Source organism: Diabrotica undecimpunctata, chromosome 10, assembly GCF_040954645.1.
Source record: "Diabrotica undecimpunctata isolate CICGRU chromosome 10, icDiaUnde3, whole genome shotgun sequence".
NCBI classification, from domain to species: domain Eukaryota; kingdom Metazoa; phylum Arthropoda; class Insecta; order Coleoptera; family Chrysomelidae; genus Diabrotica; species Diabrotica undecimpunctata.
In genome coordinates this window covers 57,631,903-57,659,678 of record NC_092812.1, presented here as the reverse complement: position 1 = coordinate 57,659,678, position 27,776 = coordinate 57,631,903, and the positions used below count along the sequence as shown (strand labels likewise).

At 31.7% G+C, this 27,776-nt stretch overlaps 1 protein-coding gene across 2 annotated transcripts in view; it reads left to right on the top strand.

The window, feature by feature from the left end:
• cher (filamin A protein cher) overlaps window positions 1–27,776 on the top strand; it is a 250,920-nt gene that overhangs the window by 23,108 nt on the left and 200,036 nt on the right. For both annotated transcript variants that reach the window (XM_072546795.1, XM_072546800.1), the window contains one exon: window positions 9,269–9,790. In XM_072546795.1, the coding sequence (XP_072402896.1) occupies window positions 9,358–9,790 (433 nt within the window). In that variant the 5' untranslated portion in view covers window positions 9,269–9,357. The remainder of the gene's footprint in view (window positions 1–9,268; window positions 9,791–27,776) is intronic.

Genomic DNA, 27,776 nt, shown 5'->3' with positions numbered 1-27,776 from the left:
AATTAAAATCAATCGAACAAGTGTATGTAGAATACTTAAGACAAACCGCGATCATCCGTATCACACTAAACTACACCAGTATTTGACAGAACAGGATTAGGATAAACGTTTAATTTTTTTTTATAGACTTTAGATACAGTAGGAGAAGATCCTAATTTTTTTAAAAATACAGTGTGTAAAAGCCAAATGGAATAAATTCATTATTTAGGTTACTGTACATATTTATAAAAAATCCCGAAACACGTCAAAGTTAAATTATAACTTGACATTCTTTAACGTGAAAATGCAACCCCTACCTTCAACCCCCTTAGAATGACAGGTACAACCCCCAATTTTTAAAATAGAAAGTATAGGCTTGTGATATATCGTTTGAAAGGTCTTTTCATTCTCCATTCAAAAATGTTGTCGCTTTCAAGTTTATTAAGGTTAATTAAGATAAAATAAATTAAAATCATGTGGTTACCGAAATTCGCTACAATACAATCAAAAACTAAAATGTAATGCAAAACGTAATAAAATGTAGAACACGAGAAAGAACTATGAATGTTAATGAAGTAGATGTTCAAAATGTTCACCGCGAACGTCTTGGCAAAATCCTAATCTCAAATAAAACTGTCTTCTAACATTATTTAACATAACAGGCGTGATCGACATAATCGCAAGCGTTATTCGTTCTTTTAAGTCATTTAAATCAGAAGGTTTGGTTTTGTACACATGGCTCTTCACATATCTCCAAAAAAAGAAATCTAATAATGTAAGATCAGGTGATCGCGCTGGCCATTCAATCGATCCTCGCCTCCCTATCCACCGATTGGGAAATATTGTATCGAGGTACTGCCGGACGTTAAGTTGGTAATGTGGTGGTGCTCCATCCTGCTGAAACCATATCGTATTCGCTGGAACTTGAGGGTTTCCTGGATCAGGATATAAATTTGCCAACGTTGAAATGACATCATTTTGAAGTAGTGCCAAATAATTGTTGCCATTCAAGTTGCCCTCAATGAAAAAGGGACCAATGATATTGTTTCCTACAATCCCTGTCCAAACATTAACCTTTTGAGGGTATTGAGTGTGTTCTTCTCTCATCCAGTGAGGATTTTCCGTGGCCCAGTAGCAATTTTGCCGATTAGCATGACCGTTAAGTGAAAAAGTACACTCATCAGAAAACATAACGTCTTCTAATTGGATAATATTGTTATCCAACATGTCCATCATTTGCTTACAAAAAAAAGTTCTCCTATCAAAATCGTCTTCCATGAGCTCCTGAGTAGGTATCATCTTATAGGGATGCAATTTATTTTCTTTTAATATGTTTACTATTGATGTATGGCTAGCATTGAATGTAGTGGATGCATGTCTACTCGATGTAAGTGGATTTTCCTGAAACTCAAGCCACACATCTAATTTGAGTTCATCACTCAGTGCATTGGCAGCTGCTTTTTTTATCTGCCTTACATGACCAAACTCTCGAAACTGCTTCTCTATTCTACTTATTGTTCCTTGTAAATTAGGAAATTTCTCATGGAATAGGCGAGTTACTTCCTGTTGTGTTCGGGTGTTATCTCCGTAACCAATCATTTGTAAAACTGTTATTTTATGCATTTCCGTTAATCTAACCATTTTTAGAATTGAATTAAACGAACTTTTTACTTAAATTAAAATACTGACAACTTAAAAAAAAAACAATTTACTAATGCGTGTTAAAATAACGTTGCCACAGAAATTCTTTAAAGTTTTTTAATGGTTACCATCTAAAAACCAAAATGCTATGGTTTTTGTTCACTTACTCATTATCAAGACCTAAACGGAAATAAGTTTTGAGTATATTTTAGCGAATTTCGGTAACCACATGATTTTAATTTATTTTATCTTAATTAATCTTAATAAACTTGAAAGCGACAACATTTTTGAATGGAGAATGAAAAAGACCTTTCGAACGATATATCACAAGCCTATACTTCCTATTTTAAAAATTGGGGGTTGTACCTGTCATTCTAAGAGGGTTGAAGGTAGGGGTTGCATTTTCACGTTAAAGCATGTCAAGTTATAATTTAAATTTGACGTGTTTCGGGATTTTTTATAAATATGTACAGTAACCTAAATAATGAATTTATTCCATTTGGCTTTTACACACTGTATATTGTTTACACACGAATCTACTTTTCACAATAATGGTCTAGTAAATAGACACAATTTTCATTCTTATGATATTGCAAACAAACATTTATTTCGTACTGTTAATCTCCAACACCGATGCAGTGTTAATGTTTGGGGCGGCATTACGTGCGAGTACGTTATCGGCCCGTATTTTTTTGATGGAAATCTCTTAAAACAAGATTTTTGGATCCATTTTGAAAACTGGGTTATTTTAAAAATATTGTATTTAATACACCCCCTACTATTCCAGATGATATGAAATTAAGAATTTTAAACGCGTTTGCGCCTATACACCAAATATGTTAAATAATGCAAGTAAATCTTTTGAAGATAAAATCGTTTCTTATATTACAGAAGATGGCAAGCAGTGTGAACATCTGTTACATATAACTGATCATTTTTTACTTATAGTAAGTTTTGATTCATTTTGTATTATTTATGTATTTGTTTTATTAAATTCCTTTCTGTTTTGTTATGTATTTAATTATTATGAATAACGAAAAAATTTATTATACAAATCAGCAACTAAAAGTATACCTATCTATTTATTTGTCTGGTTTCGTATATAACAACTATGCCAAGACGATGGGTTTAAAAATCGAGAGTAACTATTAATATTTTAAAATCGATTTACCGTTCAAAAAAATTCACCAATGACACCTAGTTATAGGACATCCTTATTCCATTCGAAAGAGGAACATTTGTTTAATATAATAATTTATTAATAGACTTGGTGTTCTATTTAAAATAAGCCACATATCCCGTATTGAATAATCCAATAATGTACAGACTCTGTAAATTTTGAACACCCTGTAAAGAGATGCTTAATACTCAATCATGGAATAGATTTAACCAATGTCCAACTATTTAGTCGTAAGCGAAAATTTAATAGAAAATTTAGAAGAGAAATAATTAATTAAATAAGTTGAGAAAAGTCCGCATAACTGAGAACACTTTGTAATTAGCACTTAGGTATAGGGAACTCTCATGAAACTATACCTTATTTTTTGCGGACAATTAGAAAATTCAATAAAATACAGGAGGTCCCATAAGATAAATATAACTTTCATACGCCGCAATTTATTGCGACACAATTTATATTTCTAAATAATTTTAAATTAACATTAAAAATGTTATTCTTTAGTTTACCTAGATCGATCGGTTTTCGAGTATGGTTCTCACATTTGGTCTCCTTCATATAATAGTGATATCTACAGTATCGAGAGAGTTTAAAATAAATTTTTGAGGGTATGTGCTTACAAGATTGGTTTTATTAGACAAGAAAACACGCATGATGATATACCTAATAATCTTTTTTAATAAGATTATGAATGGATAGAGCCTTACACCTAACGGTAGAAAGGCTTAGGACTAAGTAAGTAAGATGAATGGATATATTGAAGATCCAGAGTTACTGGAATGAAAAACCGTAAAACTTCCGCAATAAATTCGTAAGCAATTCCTTGCAGTTCACTTTTTGGCCGATATCTCGGTTTTCCGGAGGTGTGCTTTGAGCTAGGGGATGATGGGGTAGTTTTGGGGATTGGTTAATATACCAATCAACAGCAATTATTTAGCAATAAAATATGCCGCCAGGATGGGCCCTGTAGCCCCTTTTCCTTGCCGAGATATATCTATGGCTATGCTAGCTTTACCGTAAAGTCAGTTTACTATCCACTGTTTCTCGTAAACGGCTACAGCAATAAATTGTTTACTTTTTCTTTTCGTAATAAATTAGCAATAAAGTATAGTGTTGGTCTGAATTAGGCCTTATAAAATGGATATTCTAACTTTACAGACATAATGAGCACAGCAATATTTTGGAGTTATTTCCCATACCTATAAAAACATTTAAGAAATCAGTTAAGGTTTTGACTATGATTACCTAATAAGTTAAGTTCCTAATTTAATTTGGTTTAATTTTAATTTTAGTTTGTTTTTTTAACGCAACTTATGCTTTGTACAGGTTGAAGTTATATTTTTGTAAAAATGGTATACTTATTCGTAAATATAAATAAATAAATAACTAAAAATGTAGCTTTCTCAACTTACAAACTCTCAGTGTAAAATTTTTAAAATATTTTTCCCTTTCCCTGTAATCTTTCGTCTCGTTAGTGGTGACTCACTCTGTATATATTGGGAATACTCTGGATGAAACATAAAAATTAATATAATCAATAAAATAGTTAGTTTTTATTTTAATTGCAATCGTGGTTTATGCCAAAAAATTAAATATTCAGTAAAAACCATGCCATAAAAATAGTTGCAGAACGACAATTTTAAATTTTAGAAATAAATCCTGTTACGTACAGTACATTCAACCAACTTGCACCTTTAAACCATTAATAGAATTCGCAGAAAACCTTTCGTTGTAGTAAAAGGCATGGTAAACTGCACTGGAGTTCTCCATAATCTTTTTAATCACTTACTTTGTTTAGAATATTTTTGCCTCTATTATCAGTTAGAGTTAATTTGTATAAAATAAGGAGCAAACATTCAAATGGAATTTTAAATATTATTGTTTATTTGGCTAATAAGGAATGTATAAATATAATGGTTAACCTGCTGTACAATTATTTTGTAAATATCATTATAATAGTGTACTTACTGATTATTTAAATTTATAAATCATCATCATCGTCACTAAATTTTATTTTCCCGGATCCACCACTCTTCTAATTAATCTTAATTTTTCACATTTATTTACAGTTTTGGCCCATATTTCTGGAGTTGCAGTTTTAAGAGACTGTATCCACTGCACCCAACGTGATTATCATAATACGTTTTAGATATACTCCAGATGTGTTCGATGGGATTAAACTGGCAGTGCACATGCATGAAGAATGATGTGTTTTTGTCTTCTCTATCTGTGTGTTTTATTGATTTTATGCTGTGGTCTTGCCAAATTTTTTTAATTCCACCCTTTGCAAATATCCATGTCTCATCTAAGTATACGAATGTTGCATTTTCAGATTTAAGTCTAGTATATTTTCTCAAAACTTTAATTCTTTTGTGAACCACACTACTTCATTCGCATAAAAGTAACCTATTCTTTTATGAATTTAAATCCTAAATCTCTCAACACTTTCCAAAGGTTAGTCCTCTTAATTTCAGAAACTTGTCTTTCTCTTATTTTGGCCAGTAAAGTATCTAAACTGACATGTTAATTGTTTTCACGCATTCGATACAAAATATTGCAAATTTCAAATTTTTCTTCATCAAGTAAGTCAATGCTCCTAGAATGTTTGCGAGTTGTTTTCTTGTCTTCATGATACTCAGTTACAGTAAGATCTTCTTGAGAATCTCTGACAGTCTTCATTATAGTTTTTAGCTTACGTTCACTTATCCCGAGTGCGTTACAAATGCGTTGATTTATACATAATAATGACTTTAAAGGTCCACCATTGCCTCTTTCCATGGTAAAGTATTTATGCACATTTGCAATTAATTCATCAATATCTAAGTTACGTCTAGGCATGATGGTCACTTGAAACTACACCACTATTTAAATTAACAAAATGTTCTAGTTTACTCCGAAGTATTTTTTAATGGCAGCTCTGGTGCGAAAACTTAAATAGAAATACACCATTGATAAACATATGGACTCAGGCCAGAAAAATGAATAGGATCTATGGGAAAGGTAATACGTCGGGGAATTATGAATGGCAAGAGCAATTTTTAGATAAAATTACACCAGCTAATGCTTTGAATGATACCTCACACATTTTCTCAAAACAAAGACAAAATAACACCAACCATAAGATTTTTAGTCAACCAATTAGCTTACCAGAATTAAATTATATCATAAAAAACAGAAAGAATACATCACCTGGATATGATGATATTAGATATCCTATGATATTCCAATTACCAAACAATGCCAAGATGTTTCTAATCAAAATTCTAAATGATATCTCGATCAATGGGGAAAGTATAGAAGAATGGAAAAAGGCTATTGTAATACCAACACACAAACCAAACAAAGACTCCCACCTTTGTGACTCATATAGACCTATTGCACTTAGGCCATGTATACTCAAGGTTTTCGAAAGAATAATTAAAAACCGATTGGAATGGTGGTTAAATACAACCAGTGCTCTGCCAACTACACAATATGGTTTTAAAAAAGGTTTTGGCACCATAGACGCGGTGACATACTTAGTTACAGACACACAAATAGGCTTAACTGAAAACAAGTATAATGGAACGATGTTTCTAGATGTTAAAGGTGCCTACGACAATGTCAACTGGTTCATCTTACAGGAAAAAATGATGCAATTACAAATCCCTCAAGAAGTTGCTAACACAATATGCAAATTATATATAAACAGGCAAGTAGGGCTCAGAGAACATTATGGGTGCCCAGTAAAATACCAAACTGTAATTTTAGGTTTGCCACAAGGATCTGTCCTTGCACCATTACTTTTTAATATATATACTACTAATTTACACACCTCCATATCTAAAGCAACTATTATACAATATGCCGATGATTTTGTTGTTTATACACGTAGCAAACATCTCGACGAATGCATCAATCGTTTGAATTCAAGCACGAAACTCGTTTTAAGATCTATAAGTGATTTAGGGCTACAAATCTCCGCAGAAAAATCCAAAGTTATAATCTTCACCAGGCATAATATGAAACCGATGCAGAAAATTACAATAGATGGTATAGAATTTCCGGTGGATACCAATGTCAAATACTGAGGAATCACATTAGACAGAAAATTAACCTGGAAACTTCACATTGAACAAATAGAGACAAAATGCAATAAAGGACTAAACTTTTTAAAATCCATTATGCGAACTTGGTGGGGTGCAGAACCTCAAACAGCTCTAACCTTCTATAAAGCTTACATAAGATCAATAAATTGATTATGGTTGTACATTTTATGGAACAGCCAATAAAACAAAGCTACGTAAGCTGGATATTATACAAAACAAATCACTCAGAATATGTCTGGGTGAACAATCTTCAGTTGAACCGTTAAGAGCTGAAGCAATTAGCAATTAGCTGAAGCAAAGGAAAACTCACCATTCATTAGCAGCATATATAAGTTAAACGAATACGACCTAACTAAGCCTTTTTGGATTCATAAAAACTCTTCTCCTATTTGTGATGGATTAAGAAACGTGACCTTAAAACCACAAACAAAGTTAGGGACCGACTACTTTGATCACTTTGTTTCCTGTGATGTGAATATATCCCTTTATTCGGAGTTTCGGAGGAACATCCAAACTACGTCACTAATATATATATATACTGATGAATAAAATAACACCGAAGGTACAGGTTGCGCTTTTGTTATACCTAAACGTATACAGAGAAAAAATATAAGTTAAACAAAAACACATCTATTTTCACAGCTGAGGCAATAGCAGTTCTAAAAGCACTAGAATATGTTTATCAGGGAGAGGATCAGAATGCTATAATCTTGTCCGATTCACTTTCCGTTCTTAAAATTTTAAAATCAAACTCAAACACAACCAATGACATTATGATTAGCATCCAAGCAATAATTAAACATTTACAAGATCAAAATAAAAATTTAAAACTCTTCTTGGTCAAAGCACACGCAGGAATAACAAACAATGAAATTGCAGATCAAATTGCCGAAGAAAGCATAGTAATGGGGAAACAAATAAATTACGAATTAACCACAGATGAACAAATAATCATAGCAAAACAGAGAATGATGAAGAAATGGTCTTATTTATGGCAAGAGTACATCTTTACAAATCCAACACGTTACACCAGACCACCAAATTAAGTAGAAAACCTTGGTGCAATGAGTACGATTACAGTCGAAAAAGTATAACTACTATCAGCAGAATGAAGTTTGGTCACGCATGTTATCCAGCACATTTATTTAAAATTAAAATACTTGAGAGTAATCTTTGTGAAGCCTGTAATAAAATCTGTGACCTGGACCACATCTTTTTTGATTGTTTAAAATATAGAGCTCAATCTAATGAGCTTTTCAGAAGACTTTTAAAATTAAACATTGAAAGCCCATATAACATACTGCATCTTCTTGCTTTAGACAGAAAAGAAATTTACGATTGTTTGCTGTCTTTCGTCAGAACAACGAATATACATATATAACCACCTTTGTTGATACCTGATGTCTTTCCTTAATGTATGTATACCTATCTGTCCGAGGCCTACCTTTTATCGTTTATAAAAATGCCCTGATCGGCCCCTGGGCGAGAAGAGTGTAATCCCTGTGTAATCCTTGTATTGTATCTGTTTTTAAAAATTTGTGTCTGGTGGTGTGGGTATTTACCCTAAAGCCAATAAAAAAAAATTATTTTTTAACAAAAATTAAAAGTGATATTTTAGTACTTTGTATATCTACTTTGAATATAAATTATCCTTAGCACGGTAGTATTTGTTTCAGAAAACAATTATTAAACCAGTAGGTGAAAGAAATTTACGTTAAATACCATTATGCAAAAATACTATTTATTAAAAAAAATGTAACAAAATATGCAAAACTATAAACAACGGGTTAATGACACATATATTTATTTTATACCTAAAATTCAGCAGTGTTAAACATTATGGAGAACACCAGTGCAGTTTACCGCGCCTTTTACTACAACGAAAAATTTTCTGCGAATTCCGTTAATCGTTTAGAGGTGTAAGTTGGTTGAATGTACTGTAAACATTGCATCCCTAAATTTAGTGCAAAGTATAAAAATATAAAATATTAAGTGTAAAATTGACGTACTCGTATTACATTATTTTTTTTAAAACATGCACTATTATTTAAATACCGCATCTATTCCATTTGGGTGCCACACACACCTACGCAGATATATATATATATATATATATATATATATATATATATATATATATATATATATATATATATATATATATTATATATAATATATATTATATATAATATATATTATATATAATATATATTATATGTTGTAGGATTACCTTATTAAAAATAAATATTTAGACAAGTATTTTTTGGGTTTTAAATAATTTTCTAACTAGTTTTTAAGTCATTAGCAGGTAAACAACATATTCAAACGACAAATTAATCACATAAGTAATGTTCTTACTTTCTTATATTTAGTGTTGTTGCAGGGGTCATAGGTGACATTAGTGAGGTTGCAGTACCTTAACCGCCGTTGTGTCGTACTAAGCAAGAAGAGGTTAATCCACGAAAGGTAACGATGAGCCAGTTTCCCTACCACGACACCGGCACCGGTTTTAGACCGGTTGATTCCTGCTTGGGTGTGCAGACACAGAATTCGAATATCGGCGAGTACTGCAGCGAGCGCGATCAGCAGCAGTTAGTAGATGACGAGGACGAGATGGTGACGACGGAGCGTGAGTTAGCCGAGGACGCACAATGGAAAAAAATTCAACAAAACACGTTTACAAGGTGGGCAAACGAACATCTCAAAACGGTATCAAAACATATTGGCAATTTAGAAACAGACCTCAGTGACGGTTTGAGGTTAATAACTTTGATCGAAGTGTTGTCAGGAAAAAGTTTGCCAAAATATAACAAAAAACCATCGTTCCGGTCGCAAAAACTCGAAAATGTGTCTGTGGCTCTAAAGTTCTTGCAGGACGACGAAGGAATTCGGATCGTCAATATTGGTAAGTTTTATTTATTTATAATTCTGCACCGGTACCAGTTTTGGCACCTAAAATCTTTTTGGCAGATCATTTTAAGGCAATATTTTTTTTTGTTATCAGTGCAATATTTGTTTTCTGCGAGAAAAACATTATATTATTTCATTGAAAATTATATTTTTAAGTAGTTCTAGTTCCTAATATGGACCTAGTTGCACCTAATTATTTATAAAATACTTCTGATTTTTGTATGAACTTATATTATATACGTAGGTATACAATTTCGTTTTTTTTTAAATTTAGTTTCCATTTAATCATTTTTTTAAGTATTGTTAGCTATAATCCCGTTATTTTACCTTAATAAACCTTCACATTACTTTTATGAATGATGTCATCTTCAATAATCTTTCCATGATTCTCTAGACATACGAGGTTCATTCAAAATAAGAATCTGGAAGTTAATTTGAAGATAGTATGAGCATAATTGTCACGCATTTTAGATCATTTGGTAGTATTTTGTTCTATTATTGATTTTCTGGATCACATAGTTTAGTAAGTCTTGTTACTTCGAACTACGCTACTTTTTCCGTCTTTCAATCTGTTATTTAGCCTCTGTCTTTATATCGCTCCTTGGATTATCGCTAATTTTTCAGTGATATAATATAATTTTCTTACTTGAAAATTGTATAATATTATGTCAAGTAGTTAATCATCGTAATTATCTTTTCCTTTATTCTTATGCGGGGTGGGCTTCCATAATTACATTTCTCCATCAGTTTCTATCGAGTCGTACCAATATCTATACCCTTTACAAACACGTTTTGAGTAAATGCCTCCTACCAGATCTTCTTTGGTCTTTTTCGTATTGAGTGAGTATTATTTCAACATTAGTAATGCCTTAATCATCTTAACCTATGCGGTTAGCCCTAATACAATCTTACTTCTACATGAAATTTATCAGTCTTTCTCATAGCTGTCCAAACACTTACCGGGGACTCCTTTCTTATTTAGCGACCAACACTCGAACCTCTCGAGGAACCCTATCATATGCTTTATTAGGATCAATAAATACCATAGGAGCATTTGTTTCTTTACTGCTATATTTTTTCATCAGCGAAGTTATTTATTGATACGCACAATAGGCTGTTAAGACCTAGGGCATGTTTATAAAATACAATCATAAGATTAACTAATTTTAACTATTTTAATCAAAACTTAAGTATGTACAAAGTTCTTAACTGCTCCAAAGAATCCGATGAACAATCTTTCTGTATTCACTTATGTCTTGTGCTGTACTTTTTCAGTCCCTCACCTTCACGTGCTTAAGATCTTCCTCCACTTTATTAATTCACGTCGTTCTGGGTCTACCTCTTCTTCTGGGACCTTAGTTTACTGGTCATAACTAGTTTAGGTATTCTGTTCGCTGCCATTCTTTCTACATATGCCAACCATCCGATTCTTTACGACTTGACGAACCGGGTGATGGTAGCTTCTTTGTATAAAGCCATTAATTCGTTGGTTGTTCTCCACCATCCGTCTCCTGCCTTCCTTCCTCCGAATTAGCGCCTCAATATTTTTCTTTCCCATCTTTCCAGAGTATCCTCTTCCTTATTATTTAATGTCCATGTTTTGCAGGTATATATTTCTGTGGGTCTAATTACTGTTTTATGTATGCGGAGTTTTCCTAGGTATTCAAAATTGTCAAGCCTTTTAAAACTATAACTTTTACCACTTCAGGCATCACACTAAAATCTTTTTGTTTGAGAATTAATTTCTATTAAAAAATCTTTGCTTCTTCAATAATTTTCTTCAACACTCTTGAACTTAGTCTGTTGAATGTTGTCAGATCTGCTATAGAAGATCGGGCATTAAATTATGGCTAAACCAAATAAGTATAAAAACTATAAATTGTAATTAATGATACGAAATCTATGTCCGTGAATATCATAAGTTGCTTTATATTCTTCGATACATATTTATTCAATTGGTATTTTCATAATTAACTGATGGTGCCGTGTACTAAGCCCATTTTTGGATCGAAGTTGCTCCTTCTTCTTATAGTTATCTAATCTGACGTTTATCTTTTTTTAGCATTTTTGATAATAGTTTGCACAAGATACTCATTTAAGTTATAGATCAATAAAACGTTCTGGATTATTACTTTTTTTTTTAATTTTAAAATTTCCGGTTTCGCTAAAAGATTTTTCATTTATGTTAATAATAAAGTCCAATAAGGTTTTTGTCTAGAATTATTTCTAATCTTTGTCAAATTAAAGTTTGGAGTGTATGACTTTATTATATGTACTTAAGAGGATAAGAGGTGTATATGGGTATTTACGAATGTGTCATTTTATTTCGCGTATACTGTATGCATCATAATTTTTATCGTTAATATGTTCTGCTCGTTCGAATCTGGCACCCTTGACCTTGTACGACAAACCAATGCCAACGCACCTTCCATTTTTTAAACAACTTTTATCAGATTATGCTATATTATAATATGAGAATCACACATGACTTACATGACTGACAAACAAAATTTGTTGTTGTAGTAATTACTAAAAGATAGCTCATAATAAGGATTAACATAACTTTTTTGATCAGAAAGATGGTCATTACCTTCATATTTTAGACAACCCACATTCAACATTGAACGTCGAGTCTATTGGATTATCTCTTAGTTAACCTAGTGCTATCTATTCTTCTTTAAGCTTATATCTGGATATACACAATCAATATTAGCTCTAGTTGGGTTTTAGCCTATTCAATTAGTCCTCTTTACTCATTTCTATTTTTTGCTTTTACTCTCCAGTTTCTACTTTTGAGTATTTTTAGATATTCCAGTACTTCGTCCATATATCTTAGTTTTGATAGCCTCTTAGATCGCTTTCCTACCATGTTTTGTTAGGTTATGGTTTTTTTAGTTCGGATGATCTTTCAAATATGGCCAATTACAGTTTATCCAAATTTGTCATCACAATGTTTTGAACGCGGAGTTTCCTGGGAGTGTGACTGAGTGATATTGAAAACATTTGAACGAATCATGAAAAATTGATTAGAATGGTGGATGGAAAGTAACAACCTTTACCCAGACGGTCAGCTTGGGTTTCATAGAGGGAAAGGTACTATGGACTGCATTTCACACTTAGCAACGGATATCCAGTTAACTTATTCTAAAAACCAATATACAGCTGCTTTATTTGTGGACATTTCTGATGCATATGATAACGTTATTCTCGAGCTTCTGCTTGATCAACTTGTTAAATTAGGAGTACCTAATAAATGTGCTTATATCCTAATCAATCTATTTACAAATAGACAAGTCCATATTCGTTTAAATAATTCACTGATTGGCCCAAGGTTAGTTAACAAAGAGTTACCTCAGGGCTCAGTTCTTAAAATTGTATTCATTAAACTTACATACTATGGGAATGCAGTGTAACATTTTACAATATGCTGACTGACGACTTCAGTCTCTATATTGAAAAAAAAAATTTTTTCAACATTGTATTATTGCCCTTAAAGTAAATATGTCTAGTATTGAAAGATTGCCATTCGTTTTTCCACTTACACAAAACTCGATTCTTGATATAAGCTTTTATATCACTCGAGGTATTTCGATCATCGGCTTTTTCTATATTGGCACATACAACAATTGGTCAGCTCTTTCGTTGCCTGCAATGCCAGTGTGGGATGGTATACGTATAAATCTGATAAGTCTAGAGTTTTCTTGAGCTTGCATGAGTTCTAGTTTTATAAGTTTTTCAAAAGGACTTTTGGAATTGATCGGTTTAAGGGTTTGAAGGACGCTTGTGAGTCACTTAAGATAACTGAATTAGGAATGTCACTAGGATTGATATGCAGGATAGCTTTGAGCACTGCATAGAGCTCAGCGGAGAAAATTGTGAAGTAGGTTGAAAGACTCAATTGATATATCGCTTGGGATAACGAATGCAGCGGTCTACTTCTCTGTCACATTTAAATGCATCTGTAAGATTTTATAGCAATGCTTGTAATTCTGACTGAGAATTAAATCGAGATTATACTTGATCTCTGCATGGCTATTAATATCTTGAATATATTGCCTGTGAAGAAATAAGAATAAGACTTACTCACAGTCAATTTATTTTACCACCAACGACCGGTTTCGCATACTATAATTTGCTGTGCATCTTCAGATCAACTAAATGCTGAAAATACTGATACGGGTTATTATATTTTCAGCACTTAGTTTACCATGTACCGTTGACCTGAAGATGCATGGCAAATTATAGTATGCGAAACCGGTCGTTGGTGGTAGAATAAATTGATTGTGAGTAAGTCATATCCTTACTTCTTTTACTATTTGACTATTAATTTGTTTGTCAAATTTTGTTAGGCCAGTATTTATATTTAGAGTATTAATTATCCAAGGTGAGGGTTTTTAATATTGATTGGAAAGGTATCTGAGAATTCGATATCGAGACATCCCAGGTAACACCCTACTCGCTAGTGAGAGGGATGGGAGGCACAAAATGGGGGATGTAGAGGCTTAAGCAATTGATCCATAATCAATTTTTGATCTTATTAAAGTTTTCAAGATGTGAGCAGGGTAGAGTAATCAGAGCCCCATTATCAGAGACAAAACTGTTGAAGTTAAACTAATATATTTGCCTTTTACATCAGCAACCAAGTCATCTGAATATAAACGTGCTTTCAAAGATTTTATGAGGTTTTTGATTATGTCATTAATGGCGATTAAGAAGAGTGTAGGGTTATAATTGAGCCTTGGAGTGTCCCGTTGTCTTCCTTCTGTTTTGCGGAATAGTGCTTGTTCACTCTTACACTAAGCGATCTATTTTCTAAAAAGTTCTTAATAAAATAAAAGCAATTTCCAAGAATACTGCGATACAATGTTGTGTTGTTGCCAGGGATTCTTGAATATCACCTTTCAGTTTTAATAGGTTGGGTATTCCAGATTGGTTTTGTCCAATCCAAAACCATTTTGTTCATTTATAAGTAAATTTAAATTTTCTAGATGCCAAATCAGCCTTGAGTTAATATTTTTTTCTAGTAGCTTGCTCATTGCGTAAGTATGGCTTATTAGTCTATAGGAATCAGGGTCTAGACGAGATTTTTGGCTTTTGAGAAATGGGAGAATGACAGACTTTTACAAAACAGGGCAGAACTCTTGCTACGATCTTGTATGTTACATCTAGTGGAGTGATTCAAAATTTCAGTAAGCATTTTGTGCAGTATTTCTATGAGGCTTTTACTAAGTATATTTCCAAATACATAATTTTAAATCTGTGTTCTTTTTCTTGTCAGGTCGTCATTAGAGATTGTTTTTGATTAAAAATCTTTCATAATAAGATAATGCCTCTGTTTCGTTTTCATCCGACCACTTATATAATAAACTTTGTTATTTCAAGTCGATCACCTAATATATATTTTTCTTTTTTGAAATCTTGAAAAATACTTAATATTCCCTATACCTAAATGCCATTACTGCTGAATTTATATTATATCCACCCTATTTAAAAAAGTTGTTGTTGATTTATTTTATAAAATGATTTTAGCCTGACTTTATTTTACCGGATTTTTAAAGTAAGAAATATCCGTCTGTATATCAGTGACTTTGATATAAAACTAATTGTAAGACATCGTTCCGTTCAGTACTTGACCTCTAATCCATCAATTGAAAAATAATCCATTAATAAAGGATAATGTAATTGCCGCTTTTAGTTATGACGGGTATGATGATAACATTGTAGGATAATGCAATGCATTGTATGTCAAGTCTATTTGTATACTATTAATAGTTTTACTGATTTTTAAATTCAATTTGATTTGTATCTGTCAGATAACATAACATTTATTTACTGCAATTGCAAATATCAATTCATGTCTCATAATACATATATAAAAAATGCGTTTACATAAAATTAGACCATTCTAACTTGCTACATTATAGTTTTAATTTTTGTCTAATTTTTTATGTTCTTTAAATGTTTAGTCTAATGATATTTGTAGTATTCCTTGAACACTTTTCAGCATCTTGCATTTGTTTCATTTTACCTATGCTTTTACCTATCCCATCACTGACAAATTCTTCAATTTCTAATTTAACTGAGCCGCCACCGTGCTTCGGAGGGTATGGAAAGCCTTCGGTCCGGGTTACCTAAGTGGTCGTTAAGTCATGTTAGGGTCTGAAAACCCTAACACTAGATCTTAGCCAGAAGGTTACATGAACTTTAATTTTTACCTAGTTTGAGGTAAAAATAGTTTTTGCCCAACACTCTTTAGTGTTGGGCAAAAAATATAAAACTGCTAGGCAAACAAACATTTCCTCGTAAAATGTACAAGGCACAAGCATTATATCAAAAGTAAAAACGTCTTAATAATACTTTAAAAAAGATCATTGTTTCATATTTTCATTGCTACAGCAAACTTTCGTATTTATTATGCTGTACAGCCGAGTGGGCCATTAGTCTAGAAGCCAGGGGGGTTGAGTATGCACTTCTATGTGGGAAAAGCCCCATCGAATGCCTATTTTGCAATTATTTTTCACAAATTTGTTATAACTTCGTTCTAACAATCACATCACCATCAAAATTAATACGACTATAACGATTATAGTGCAAATGACAATGACAGAAACAGAAGCACAGGTATGTATTCAGGGACAGATCACTGATGCGTTTACGATAACGCAAGGACTGAAACAAGGCGACGGACTAGCTCCAACGCTCTTTAATCTTGTTCTTGAATATGTAATTAGACGGTTGACGGTGAGCGGAAATAACATACTTACAAACAAGTCTACCCAATTAGCAGCATACGCAGATGATATAAACATAATGAACAGAACAGTGAATGCAGCGGAAGAAACCTACGTTGAGTTGAAACAGAGTGCAGAAGCAGTAGGGCTAGCAATAAATACAAATAAAACAAAACTACTCATACAAACCAGATCAAATAGACTGGTGCAACAACACTTTATTGACGATATAGAACATGTAAATAGATTCACATACCTAGAAATGGATCTGGTCGCAAGCAAGGAAATAAATAGAAGGCTTATGTTGGCAAATAAAGCCTATTTCGCGATGAGCCACATATTCAAATCGCGAGACGTACACCGAAAAACAAAACTCCGGGTCTATAAAACAATAATCAGGCCCATAGTAAGTTATGGTTGTGAAACATGGGTGGTGACACAGAAATCTCCCAATGCTTTAGATTTGTTTGAAAGAAAAATATTACGTAGGATCCTGGGCCCAATAAGTGAAAACAACAACTGGCGAGTTAGGTATAATAGAGAAATATACGAGCAATATAGCGAACCAACTCTAGCACAACACACTAAACTGCAGAGATTACGGTGGGCAGGGCACGTGGTCCGCATGCATGAGAATAAAATCCCCAGAAAATTATTAAATGCAAGAATGCAGGGAAAAAGACCTGTTGGAAGACCTAAAAAGAGATGGGAAGACGAAGTCGATGAGGATGCCAGGAACTGCCTGGGAACGCGTTCATGGAAAAGAACAGCGGTAAATCGAGATGATTGGAGAAGCCTGTTGAAGGAGGCCAAGGCCCGATTTGGGCTGTAGTGCCATGGGATGGATGGAATGGAACAATCAAATCAGAGTTTACCAAATGCCATTTTGTTAATTTTTTCAAAAGGAACAATTTTCATTTTGGTAAAATTAAATATCTCTAATATTTTCAGAGATACAATTATTTAAACAATAAAATTGTTAATAACAAATTAACTGACTGGTTTTCAGCTTGATACTCTTGAAAAATTGAATCTAAGCACCAAAAAATATAAAAAAAAACGTCAAGATACAGAGGGAACATAAAAGTACATACTTCCCATCGGCTCTTAGAGTCAGGGTAATCTGGCAATGACTAATTAAATTAAATATTGCCTGGAATGTGTTAAAAAAGGTTACAAATAAATTAAATGCTATTTTAATGATGGAATATTTTAAAATCGTTAATTTACATCATTATCGAAGATAGTACTTATCAATACTAAATGAATGCATTGCATTGAACTTGTAGAATGTTCTTCTAAATTTAGTCAACAGTCAACAATGTGTTAAGCCAATTAAAAACATATTAAAACAACTATATGTAAATTATATAAATGTAACTGCAATATATATTTTTAAGGTTTGGTTATTCAATTATTAGGTACTCATTTAATTAGTTTAATCAAAAGAAAGAGAGGGCCTTATTGAATTTTGGGTCAATAAGTATTTTTTTCCTTTTATTATTATAATACTTCATTTTTTATTCAATAGAAGGGGTGAAATTCAAAAAAAAAAAACGAGAAAAATCAGACTTTAATTGAATTCTGATTATTGACGATTTCAAATATACAGGGATGAGTGCCTTAAGAACCGGCAAAATAACGCAAAAGATAGAAAACATAATACGTTGTGAAATAAAAAGAGATGAAAGTAGTAGAGGTGATAAATTATCGATATTAACCTATAATTTACTTTACATTACATTAGAATTATCGAAAATTTTCCACCTTTAGACGTTAGCTTATGAGCTGGTTGACTTCAGTCATAGTAATACGTATCACGTAATGTAAGTAAAACAGTTTAAGTAGGAGTATTTTTTTATCCAAAATTAAAATATTGATCAATAATAAACTATGATTTGAGACGTCGCATACACTCTTCTCAATACAGAATTATCATAGCTTGTTATTCTGTATTCGTCAACACAGAATTAATTATCAAATTACTACTAATTAAACTGTTTACTTACATTTGCTTTATTGCCTTCAATCAGTTTTTACTTTATGCGAAATTTAAAAAATGTAAATGTTCGACGTCATACTTGTAATATTATGACTGATGTCAACTAGCTCATAAGCTAACGTCTAAAGATGGGAAACTATCGATAGTCATAATGTAATTTAATATAAATTAGAGGTTTCTATCGATAATTTCCCACCTCTACTACTTTCATCTCTTTTTATTTCACAACGTATTATGTTTTCTATCTTTTGCGTTATTTTGCCGGTTCTTAAGGCACTCATCACTGTATACAAATCGCTGTATGTTATATCGTTTCATTACTAAAACTCTAGATCTAGATATATTGCACACCAATGTCGAAATCATTGTAGTTAATTATCTGAATTTATTTATTTTTCCCCATTCTGACATTTTTATTAATGTCTTCCTTCAAATTTCTAGCATTCTCTTATCGTTTTGGTCAATATTTTGGATAACTTGAGCTCAAAAGACCTTCTTATTGTACGAATATATTTTATCACCATAATAAATGTTTATGACCATGATAATGATAAAATATGCCAATCTTTTTGCTTGTGTTATAATATACAGTTTAAAAATTAAAAATAACACTAAATATTTTTATTAATATTACTTTATTTAAATTTCAATTAAATTAAAATGAAAAATGAATCATAAACTCCTTAGTCATTGCAGACTATAGTAATTTATAGACCGAAATAACAATTACCGAACAGACCAACACTGTCGTGGGACTAGTACTTATGAATATACTGATATACATTTCTGAATTGTTTGGAAGCACTTTAATCAGTTGAATTAAGATAAATCAATCAAATGGGTGTCTCAGAACACTATTGTTTTTGTAAAAAGTACAAACAGGCACGTTTATATATGTGAGCAATATTTTAACTTTTTGACCACTTTTAGGAAGGGGGGTCCGCGGATTTTTACCTACATTTATTATATTATTGTGCCTTAAAAAAGTAGCCTGTACTTATTTTTTTAGCCCTCTAGGTGGCCCTAGGCCTGAGATATGCCCCTCGAAATTGTCAAAAATAGCCCTCTTTGTACCATATATTTAAAGAGCTCTGAGCACAGTAAACCGATTTTAACTGACAATATCTCATTTTTTTTCTTATAATGTCACATTTTTAAAGAAATAATTTACAAAACCGCTAAAGAATTATCAAATTATAAAATTAATTGTCAAAAGTTAATCAAAAGAGGAAAAAAATTGTAGAAAATACTAAATTGAAGGATTATTAAATACCTTTCAAACGAGCATTGATAAATTAGAATCTATTTAGTAGATTTAAAGATACAACTATTTAAAAATAACCAGTTTTTCGAAAATCGCATTTTTATGATTTGTAAACTGATAGTACTTTTTACTGACAACCTCAAATTGCATAAAAATTTAGGTGAAAATAATTATATATGTATAAAACAATGTATATTTATCGAATTTTTTGGCTCGTGCCTCTATTTTTTTGACCGCCTAAAAATTGAGAAACATAGGTTTTGACCCTTTTAAGGGGTACCTAGAGGACTAACTTTTTAAGCAATGATATACTATAATTTAGTAAAAATTCGTGAACTCTCCCCCCACCCGTTACAAAAATGGTTGAAAAGTAAAAATATTGCTCAAATATATGTAATGTAAAAACGTGATAAAGAAAAATAGTACATGGGAACAAAAATGCCATTACCTAGACAACCATATAGGAGGGACAAAGAGCTCTGAAGCCTGGAGAACTATAAAAACGATGAGAACAACGACAAAAAACCAAGTCATAATAAATAGAATACCAGAGAACACATGGGTAGAGCATTTTGAGAACTTATTAACAGAGAGAAGAGAAAGGTTTAAACAGACAAATGAACAAGTGGAAGTAGAAGGAAGAATCGAAATATCAATAGAACAAGTGAATGAAGCAGTTAAGGGAATGAAATTAAGAAAATCTCCAGGTCCAGGCGGAATACATCCAGAGTTGATTAGGTATGGATCATCAAAACTGTTTGAGATGATCCAAAAATTATTCGAAAGATGCTTAAACGGAGAAGAAGTTCCAGAAGAATGGAGACAATCGTATATCTCTCCAATACACAAGAAAGGCACAAAGATGGATCCTAAAAACTATAGAGGGATCGCAGTGATTGCTACTATAGGCCGACTATACTCAAAAGTACTACGAAACCTGATAGAAAATGATATCAAAGACAAACAACCCGAAGAACAAGCGGGATTTAGGGCCGGACGCTCCACTATGGATAATATCTTCACATTAAAAATTGCAATGGAAAAACGAGTGCAGAGAAATAGAGAAACTCATATAGCTTTAATAGATTTGGAAAAAGCATATGACAGTGTACCGATCTCCCAACTATGGATAGAAATGGGTAATTTGAAAATAAACCCAATTCTTATTAACGCCACTCAAAAATATTACGAACAAAACTTTGCAAGAATTAAAATGGGACAAGAAATCACCTCTCCTTTTCAAACAACAAAAGGACTAAGACAAGGCTGCTGTCTGTCACCCACCTTTTTTAAAATCTATTTGGACAGATCCTTAGTGAAATGGGTAAAAAAATGTAGAAACATGGGAATAACGGTGGAAGAAAACAAGCTATATACACTTTTCTTTGCGGATGACCAGGTAGTAATTGCCGAAGACAGCTACGATCTTAGCTATATGGTAAGAAAACTGCAAGAAGAATATAAGGTGGCAGGTCTAAACATGAATATGACAAAATATGAATATCTCTCAGTGGGAACAGATGAAATATGTGACCTCGTCTTGGAAGACGACAAAATCAAAGGCGTGCAATCCTGCAAATATTTGGGGGTCATTTTCAACAAGAAGGGAAATAGCGCAGATGAAATCAGGGAAAGAATAAACAAGGGCAGAGCAGCGATCCGTGCCTTAAACTCTCTTCTCTGGCAAAAAACAATTCGACGAGAAACCAAAAAATACATTTACGGTAGTATAGTCCAAAGTATTACACTTTACGGTTCGGAAGTATGGGACGTCACCAAAGCTAATAGAAACAAACTTATGACGACAGAAATGGATTATCTGAGACGAAGCTGCGGTAGATCGAAACTGGAGAGAGTTAGAAATGAACATATAAGAAACGAAATGAAAATGGAGAGAAATATCAATGATGACATAGAAAGAAAACAATTAATCTGGTTCGGACATGTTAAAAGAATGCCAGAGTACAGATGGCCTAGGAGAGTACTGGAATGGATCCCTCCTGAAAGAAGAAAGAGAGGACGACCACGGAGAAGTTGGCGCAACGATATTGATGAAGCAATGGCGGCAAGAGACTTAGAAGAGGCAACTGCATATGACAGAAAAAGATGGAAATTGGGGGCGGAGAAGCGGCGACAGCCGTAATAAATCCGTTATTATATATATATATATATATATATATATATATATATATATATATATATATATATATATATATATAAAACGTGATAAGAACAAATAACCCACCATCTGTAGATTGTAGATTTCATTCATGACGAGAGAGGGAGTAGTGATAAGTCTCTTACTTTTCATTACATCTGTTAATCTATTTATCATCCTTGAGACATCCAATATTGTACATAGTCCTCTCCTTCTCTCTTCCACTTTTCGTTATCTTCACTCATATAGAGACAAAAATTCTAAGTATTGCTTGTGAGGCACGGACTTTAAATGATAAACTGAAAAGTAAAATTTACGTTACAAAAATTTCATACCGTACAGCAACACTGGGATTATCTAGTAACGAGAAACTATGCGATGGGAACAGCTTAATATAAAATAGAGAAATGATAGCTAGAATGATTCAGGCACATGACACTTATCATTAGTAGTAGGTAAGTAAAACATACTTCGAAAACAGCTATTTACAAGAAAAGAAATCGAGGGAGATCTATACGAACATGAATCAAAATTTCCACACTCTAAACGGTAGAATAAGGTCCGTATTATGTATGTATGGACAATAAATTCACAAAACTATATTGTTAAAAACAAAGAAAGAAAAAAGAAAAACGGATCAGTCCTCCAAAACAATCGCTAAAGGCTAAGCGATTCTCCTAGTGTAGTTTATCAGCACAAAAGACCGTTTAACAAGTTGGATTAATTAGTATTACTGCTTTAATTGGAAACAACAATACTTAAACAGACGGAGCGAATTAACCATTTAAAATTTGTAACTACTTTGCACATAAGTAGAAAAACACTTTTCAGTTTAACGTGAGAGGATATGATGTCACTATTGCATTTATCAGATAATCTCTAAGATGCAAACTTTATATTATCATATAGGTATATACTATGATATAATATATTATAATAAACTTAATTATTGTAAATTTATTAACCTTACATTGGAAAAGTGTGTTTAGTATTTTTGTCTCTTTAATACACAAAATTAGTCATATAAAAACCTTCAAACTGGAATTTTTTAAATGTTTCTATCCTTATTTGTTGCTAGAAAGTCGCAAAATAAGTCAGAAATTTCAGTTTTTTATAAATATAAATAACTTTTTTAAGAATTAACTTAGGATCTTCATATTACAGAGAATTTTGGGTCTTGTAGTGCTTAAAATATGATCAAAATTTCAAAGCGATTGGTCAAATTGTTTAAAAGTTATTTTATTTGTTTATCCCAAATTAAATATTTTTGCAACAATATAAGTCAGAAAATTATAAAGTTACTATAATTCTACGAATAGCTTCTGAAATAAGAAGGATCATTCTATTAACTTTATTAAAAAAAAAAATAAAAAATATTATTCTAAATATTGCAAAAACATGTAAATTTTTTGCTTATAAATAATTACAATAACTTTTTAACTATTGCTTGCAGAAAAATAATTTTTTTATAGTTTTAAAGCTTGCGTTTGTTTTACAAATTGAAGAAAGTATAAGTTGTCTTTGGACAATTTGGGTCGAAGTGTCACTTTTTTAATTGACAGCAGCTTTGTTTATAACAATTAAGAGATTTAATTATCACCATTTGAAACAACATACTGTATAGTTTTATTGTGCAAAATTCAAAACAGATTTTTTTTAATGGAATCGTCCACCATGCACCATCAAAATGTGGTCGTTAAAATCGGGCGGATTTGAAACTCGCGTGAGTCGTGAAGGGGGAAGGAGCTGTTAACTGTATCTCTTGTACTTGTTTATGGATTTCTACTTTTCTTTTTTATTTTGTATGTACTTTTTGCGTACATTACGAATCTGTATTATTTAAATAAATAAATTCTTAAATAAATCATCTACTTTGTTTATTTTTTTCGCATTTGAGGTAATTGTAAAACAAACATTTATGATTTTTATAATACTTCTTCAATTAACGTTGGAAATAATTTATTTATAGTAAAAAGATTATCACAATAACATTAATACGGGTATGTTTGTGAAATGTTTGAAAGAAAAACTGCTTCCAAGTTGAATCAGGGTGCGTTTTTCTAAAAATCGAATTTCTCTAAGTGCATCATCATCTTTCTCATTTCTCATCTTTCGTTATTACGACCTGTCGTTATGCTTTTTTTGGCAGGTTCCTTATCGTAAAAACTAACAAACTTTCAAGTGGCATGAAGGAGAAAATCACGGATATTGACTAAAAAACATCACATGTTTAGGTCATAATTAACACCTTTAGAGCACCAGTAGACCTTATGCCAAAATTTTTAAAAATAGAATCAGTACTCTATCGATTCGTAAAATGGCATAAGAAAGAAATTTTTTTTAGAAAAGATTTTCTTTACAGAAGAAAATTCAATTTTCACGCAAATTTAAGAGATAGTTTTTACTGTAAATAATTCGGTAGACATAATCTAATTTGCTAAAAGATTTTGAGAATAGTATACATTGTATTGTGTATATATAAATGTAATAAATAAATTGATTACAATGCCGACCCTGCTCGAGTGAGTATGCTAAATGTAGTAAATAGTTTTCTTGATTTACTCCAAGTAAAAGTAAATTATTAACAGTCTATTCTATAAATAACCTCCAATGTCCAATGAATGTAACTATCTAAAAAACGAAAACGAGCTGTTTGGTACTTACTGGTTTTTTAAAAATAAATTGGCAAGAATCTTATGTAATGATCGAGACCGTGAAGAATTCTAAGTTTGCAGACTATGACATGGCTACATGTAAGGTCACAGTATTAGAGATACATAAAGAAGACATTAACAACAAATTATTGATTGGTTTTAGGTTAAGGAACCGTGCTAAGCCATCCTGAAAGAACGTATTTATTGAAAAACAACTTTAATTTAACCATTCACTGAACTGCTTTATTAATATTAATAGGAATGTTTTTTTTTTTAATTAAAGCCTTCCAATGGTTGTCTATTTTACGCCAATTTGTCAGGATACTTGGTTATTATTAATTTGCCAATAAAATGTTTTATGAAATATGTTACCTTTTAAAGTGTTGTAGATTTTAAAGAATTTTGTGTCTCCATACGGTTTATATGCTTTAGTAATGTCGATAATCGCTGCGGTGCTTGTTTTTTGATTCGCAAATCCTTCATTGATTTCAGGTTCAAAGTCCATTAGATTATCGGTACTGCATCTATGTTGACGGAAACTACTTTTTTGAGAAGCTAGTAGTTTATTTTGTTCCAGGTAGCAAAGAAGTCTACGGTTTATCATTTTTTCCATAATTTTACATAAGACATTTGTTATTACGGATATTGGTCTATATGTGTTTGATTTTGTTCTAAGTTTGTCTGGTTTTAGTAAAGGAATTATTATTGCTTCATGCCAACTACTGGGAAATACGTTATTGTCACATATGTAGTTATACAAATTTAGTAGATTGTTTTTGCTTTAATCTAAAAATTTTTGTAATGGGCCCTGGACCTGTATTTTTTTATTGAAGCTAGGGCACTTAATTCAATTATAGTAACGTTACAGTTGATTGGGCGGAATTCTTCTTTTTTAAAATCTTAAGGTATTTTTTCACCAATAAGCTTGGCTTCTAAGAATGTTTTTGTATAATTATGATTCCTGGAATTGTTTTCGAACTGTGTTGCTAATACATCAGCTATTTCTTTTCTATTAACAATAACTTTATTGTCATGTGCTAAAAATAGGTTGGTTTGAATATGTTTTTACCTGAAATTTTCCTAATGTTTTTCCAAACAAGAGAAGGCGGCGTTGAACTGTTTATACTAATACAAATTTGTTCCAAGACTGTTCTGATGTTCTTCATAATATATCTTGCTTATTCTCTTGGTACTCAATTAACTTTCTGTTATGTTCTGTTTCATTTAAATTTGTTAAAATACTTTTTTAAGACTTAATATTTTTTTACATTCTTCATTCCACCATGAAAAGGAGTAAATTTTAGTAGAGTTTGGTCATACCTATATTTGGTGTTGCTGCTTTTGTAATTAAGAATATGAATTCATTTAAATCATTGTCTATGTCTTAAAATTGTATTTTTTGTAGTTCAGTGATATTCTCTTCTATCATTTCAGTATATTTCTCTCAGTTAGCATTTTTTTAGATTCCATTTCTGAGTAGTGATTAGGTGACTGAAAGGAGATTCTGATTGGATACTGATCACAGCCATACAAATAAGGAATATCATCCCATGTCAATATTGGTTTTATAGTTGGTCACATATAGTTAAATCGATTGCTGACGAATTTGCTGCTTGTTGTTTGGTTGGAAATGACGTTGCCTTCTGTTTTGTAACTTGCAAATATGATTTTGAATTTGTAGTGGATAAATCAGATATGTGACTTGTGTTAGCCATTATTATTGATTTTGATAATTGACATGTTCAATATTTAAAAGTCGGTCCTGTCTCATATTAATACATTAGCGATTATTGATAGGTTTTTCAGTTCAGCTCGGTCGTTCGGGTCGTCCGTTTCGAAAAAACAGCTCGGGTTCCTTCGGAAAAATATTCCCATGAGATTTTTTTGCATAATCACTATCATAAGATACCCCAAAATAAGGTTCAAGATGTGGACCTGGCGAAAAGTTTTTTATTGTAACAATTGTAAGAATGTGTGTGAACAAAAAAGGTTTGTTGTAATTTTTCACCAAAGTTGATTATTTTCGAGTGATAAATAATTCAAAACTGAAAAAAAAAACGCAAAATGACGATTTTCAAGGCTCAAAAACATAAGTAAAATATATTATTTTTGAATTCACCAAGGATCTAAATTCAAGTTGGAACATTGTTGTATCATTTTCCGATAAGTATTTTGGGCTTATTTCATTTTAAAACATTGTTTTTTAATCGTTAATGAAGCGCTTATGACAGGACGGGCGCTCGATCGGCGGCGTTTATAAGAGAGAGAAACAAGATCTATGGCGTGGCACAAATTTTTGCTGGTTTGAATTCTCATTGTACAACATTTTCAACTATCTAAAGTTTTTAATTTTGGACCCCTGAAAATTAATAACTTTTTTTAAAAAATTAGATTGCAAAATTATTGTTCCAAAAGCTATTTCATTGATTTTATTGAAATTTGATGTAATGATTGAATCTATTTCTTTAGCCAAGTATGAAAGGCCTATGTATAATATAAGTAAAATAGATAAAACCACAAAAAAGCTTTTTTAACTATTTTTTGAGATTTTTAGTATTTGTCAGTAAGAATAATAATTTTTAAAACTTGCAGCTACATGTATTTTATATAAAATTTAAGTGCAAAACTTTTATTCCGGTTAAAAATTGTTATAAAACAAATATTTGCTGAGAAAAATGAGAAAAAACGACGAAAAATACTGAATTTTTAAATTTTAAAAAAATATTGTTTAATGAAAAGTTATTCCCACTTTTTAGAACTAGCGCATAGTAATATGATTGAATTAAGTTTACAGTAACATTAGCGTTTTTACTTAAATAAAACTTTATTCGTTCTTAGACTCGATAAAATTCTTCCATTGGAAATTTAACAATATTTTCAACATTTATTGGGTGACAAAATCTTAACCAAACATGTGTTGCTGTATTATTGATTTTAAGAAAAACATGAAATCATCGGCTTGTCTTGGGTTAAGTCACGTCACTCCTTACAATGAGTAAACTGTTTTCTGCATCGTTACTGACTCGTTGTTATAACATGTAAATTATCAGAAGTTTTTGCGAAAATACTGAAACAGGTCGATTTGTATTCCAAAGGGGTCATTCTTTAACGATATAGACATCTGTCATTTGTCAAACCCCTGCCTTCTAGCACCTTAAACACTTAATTTTAA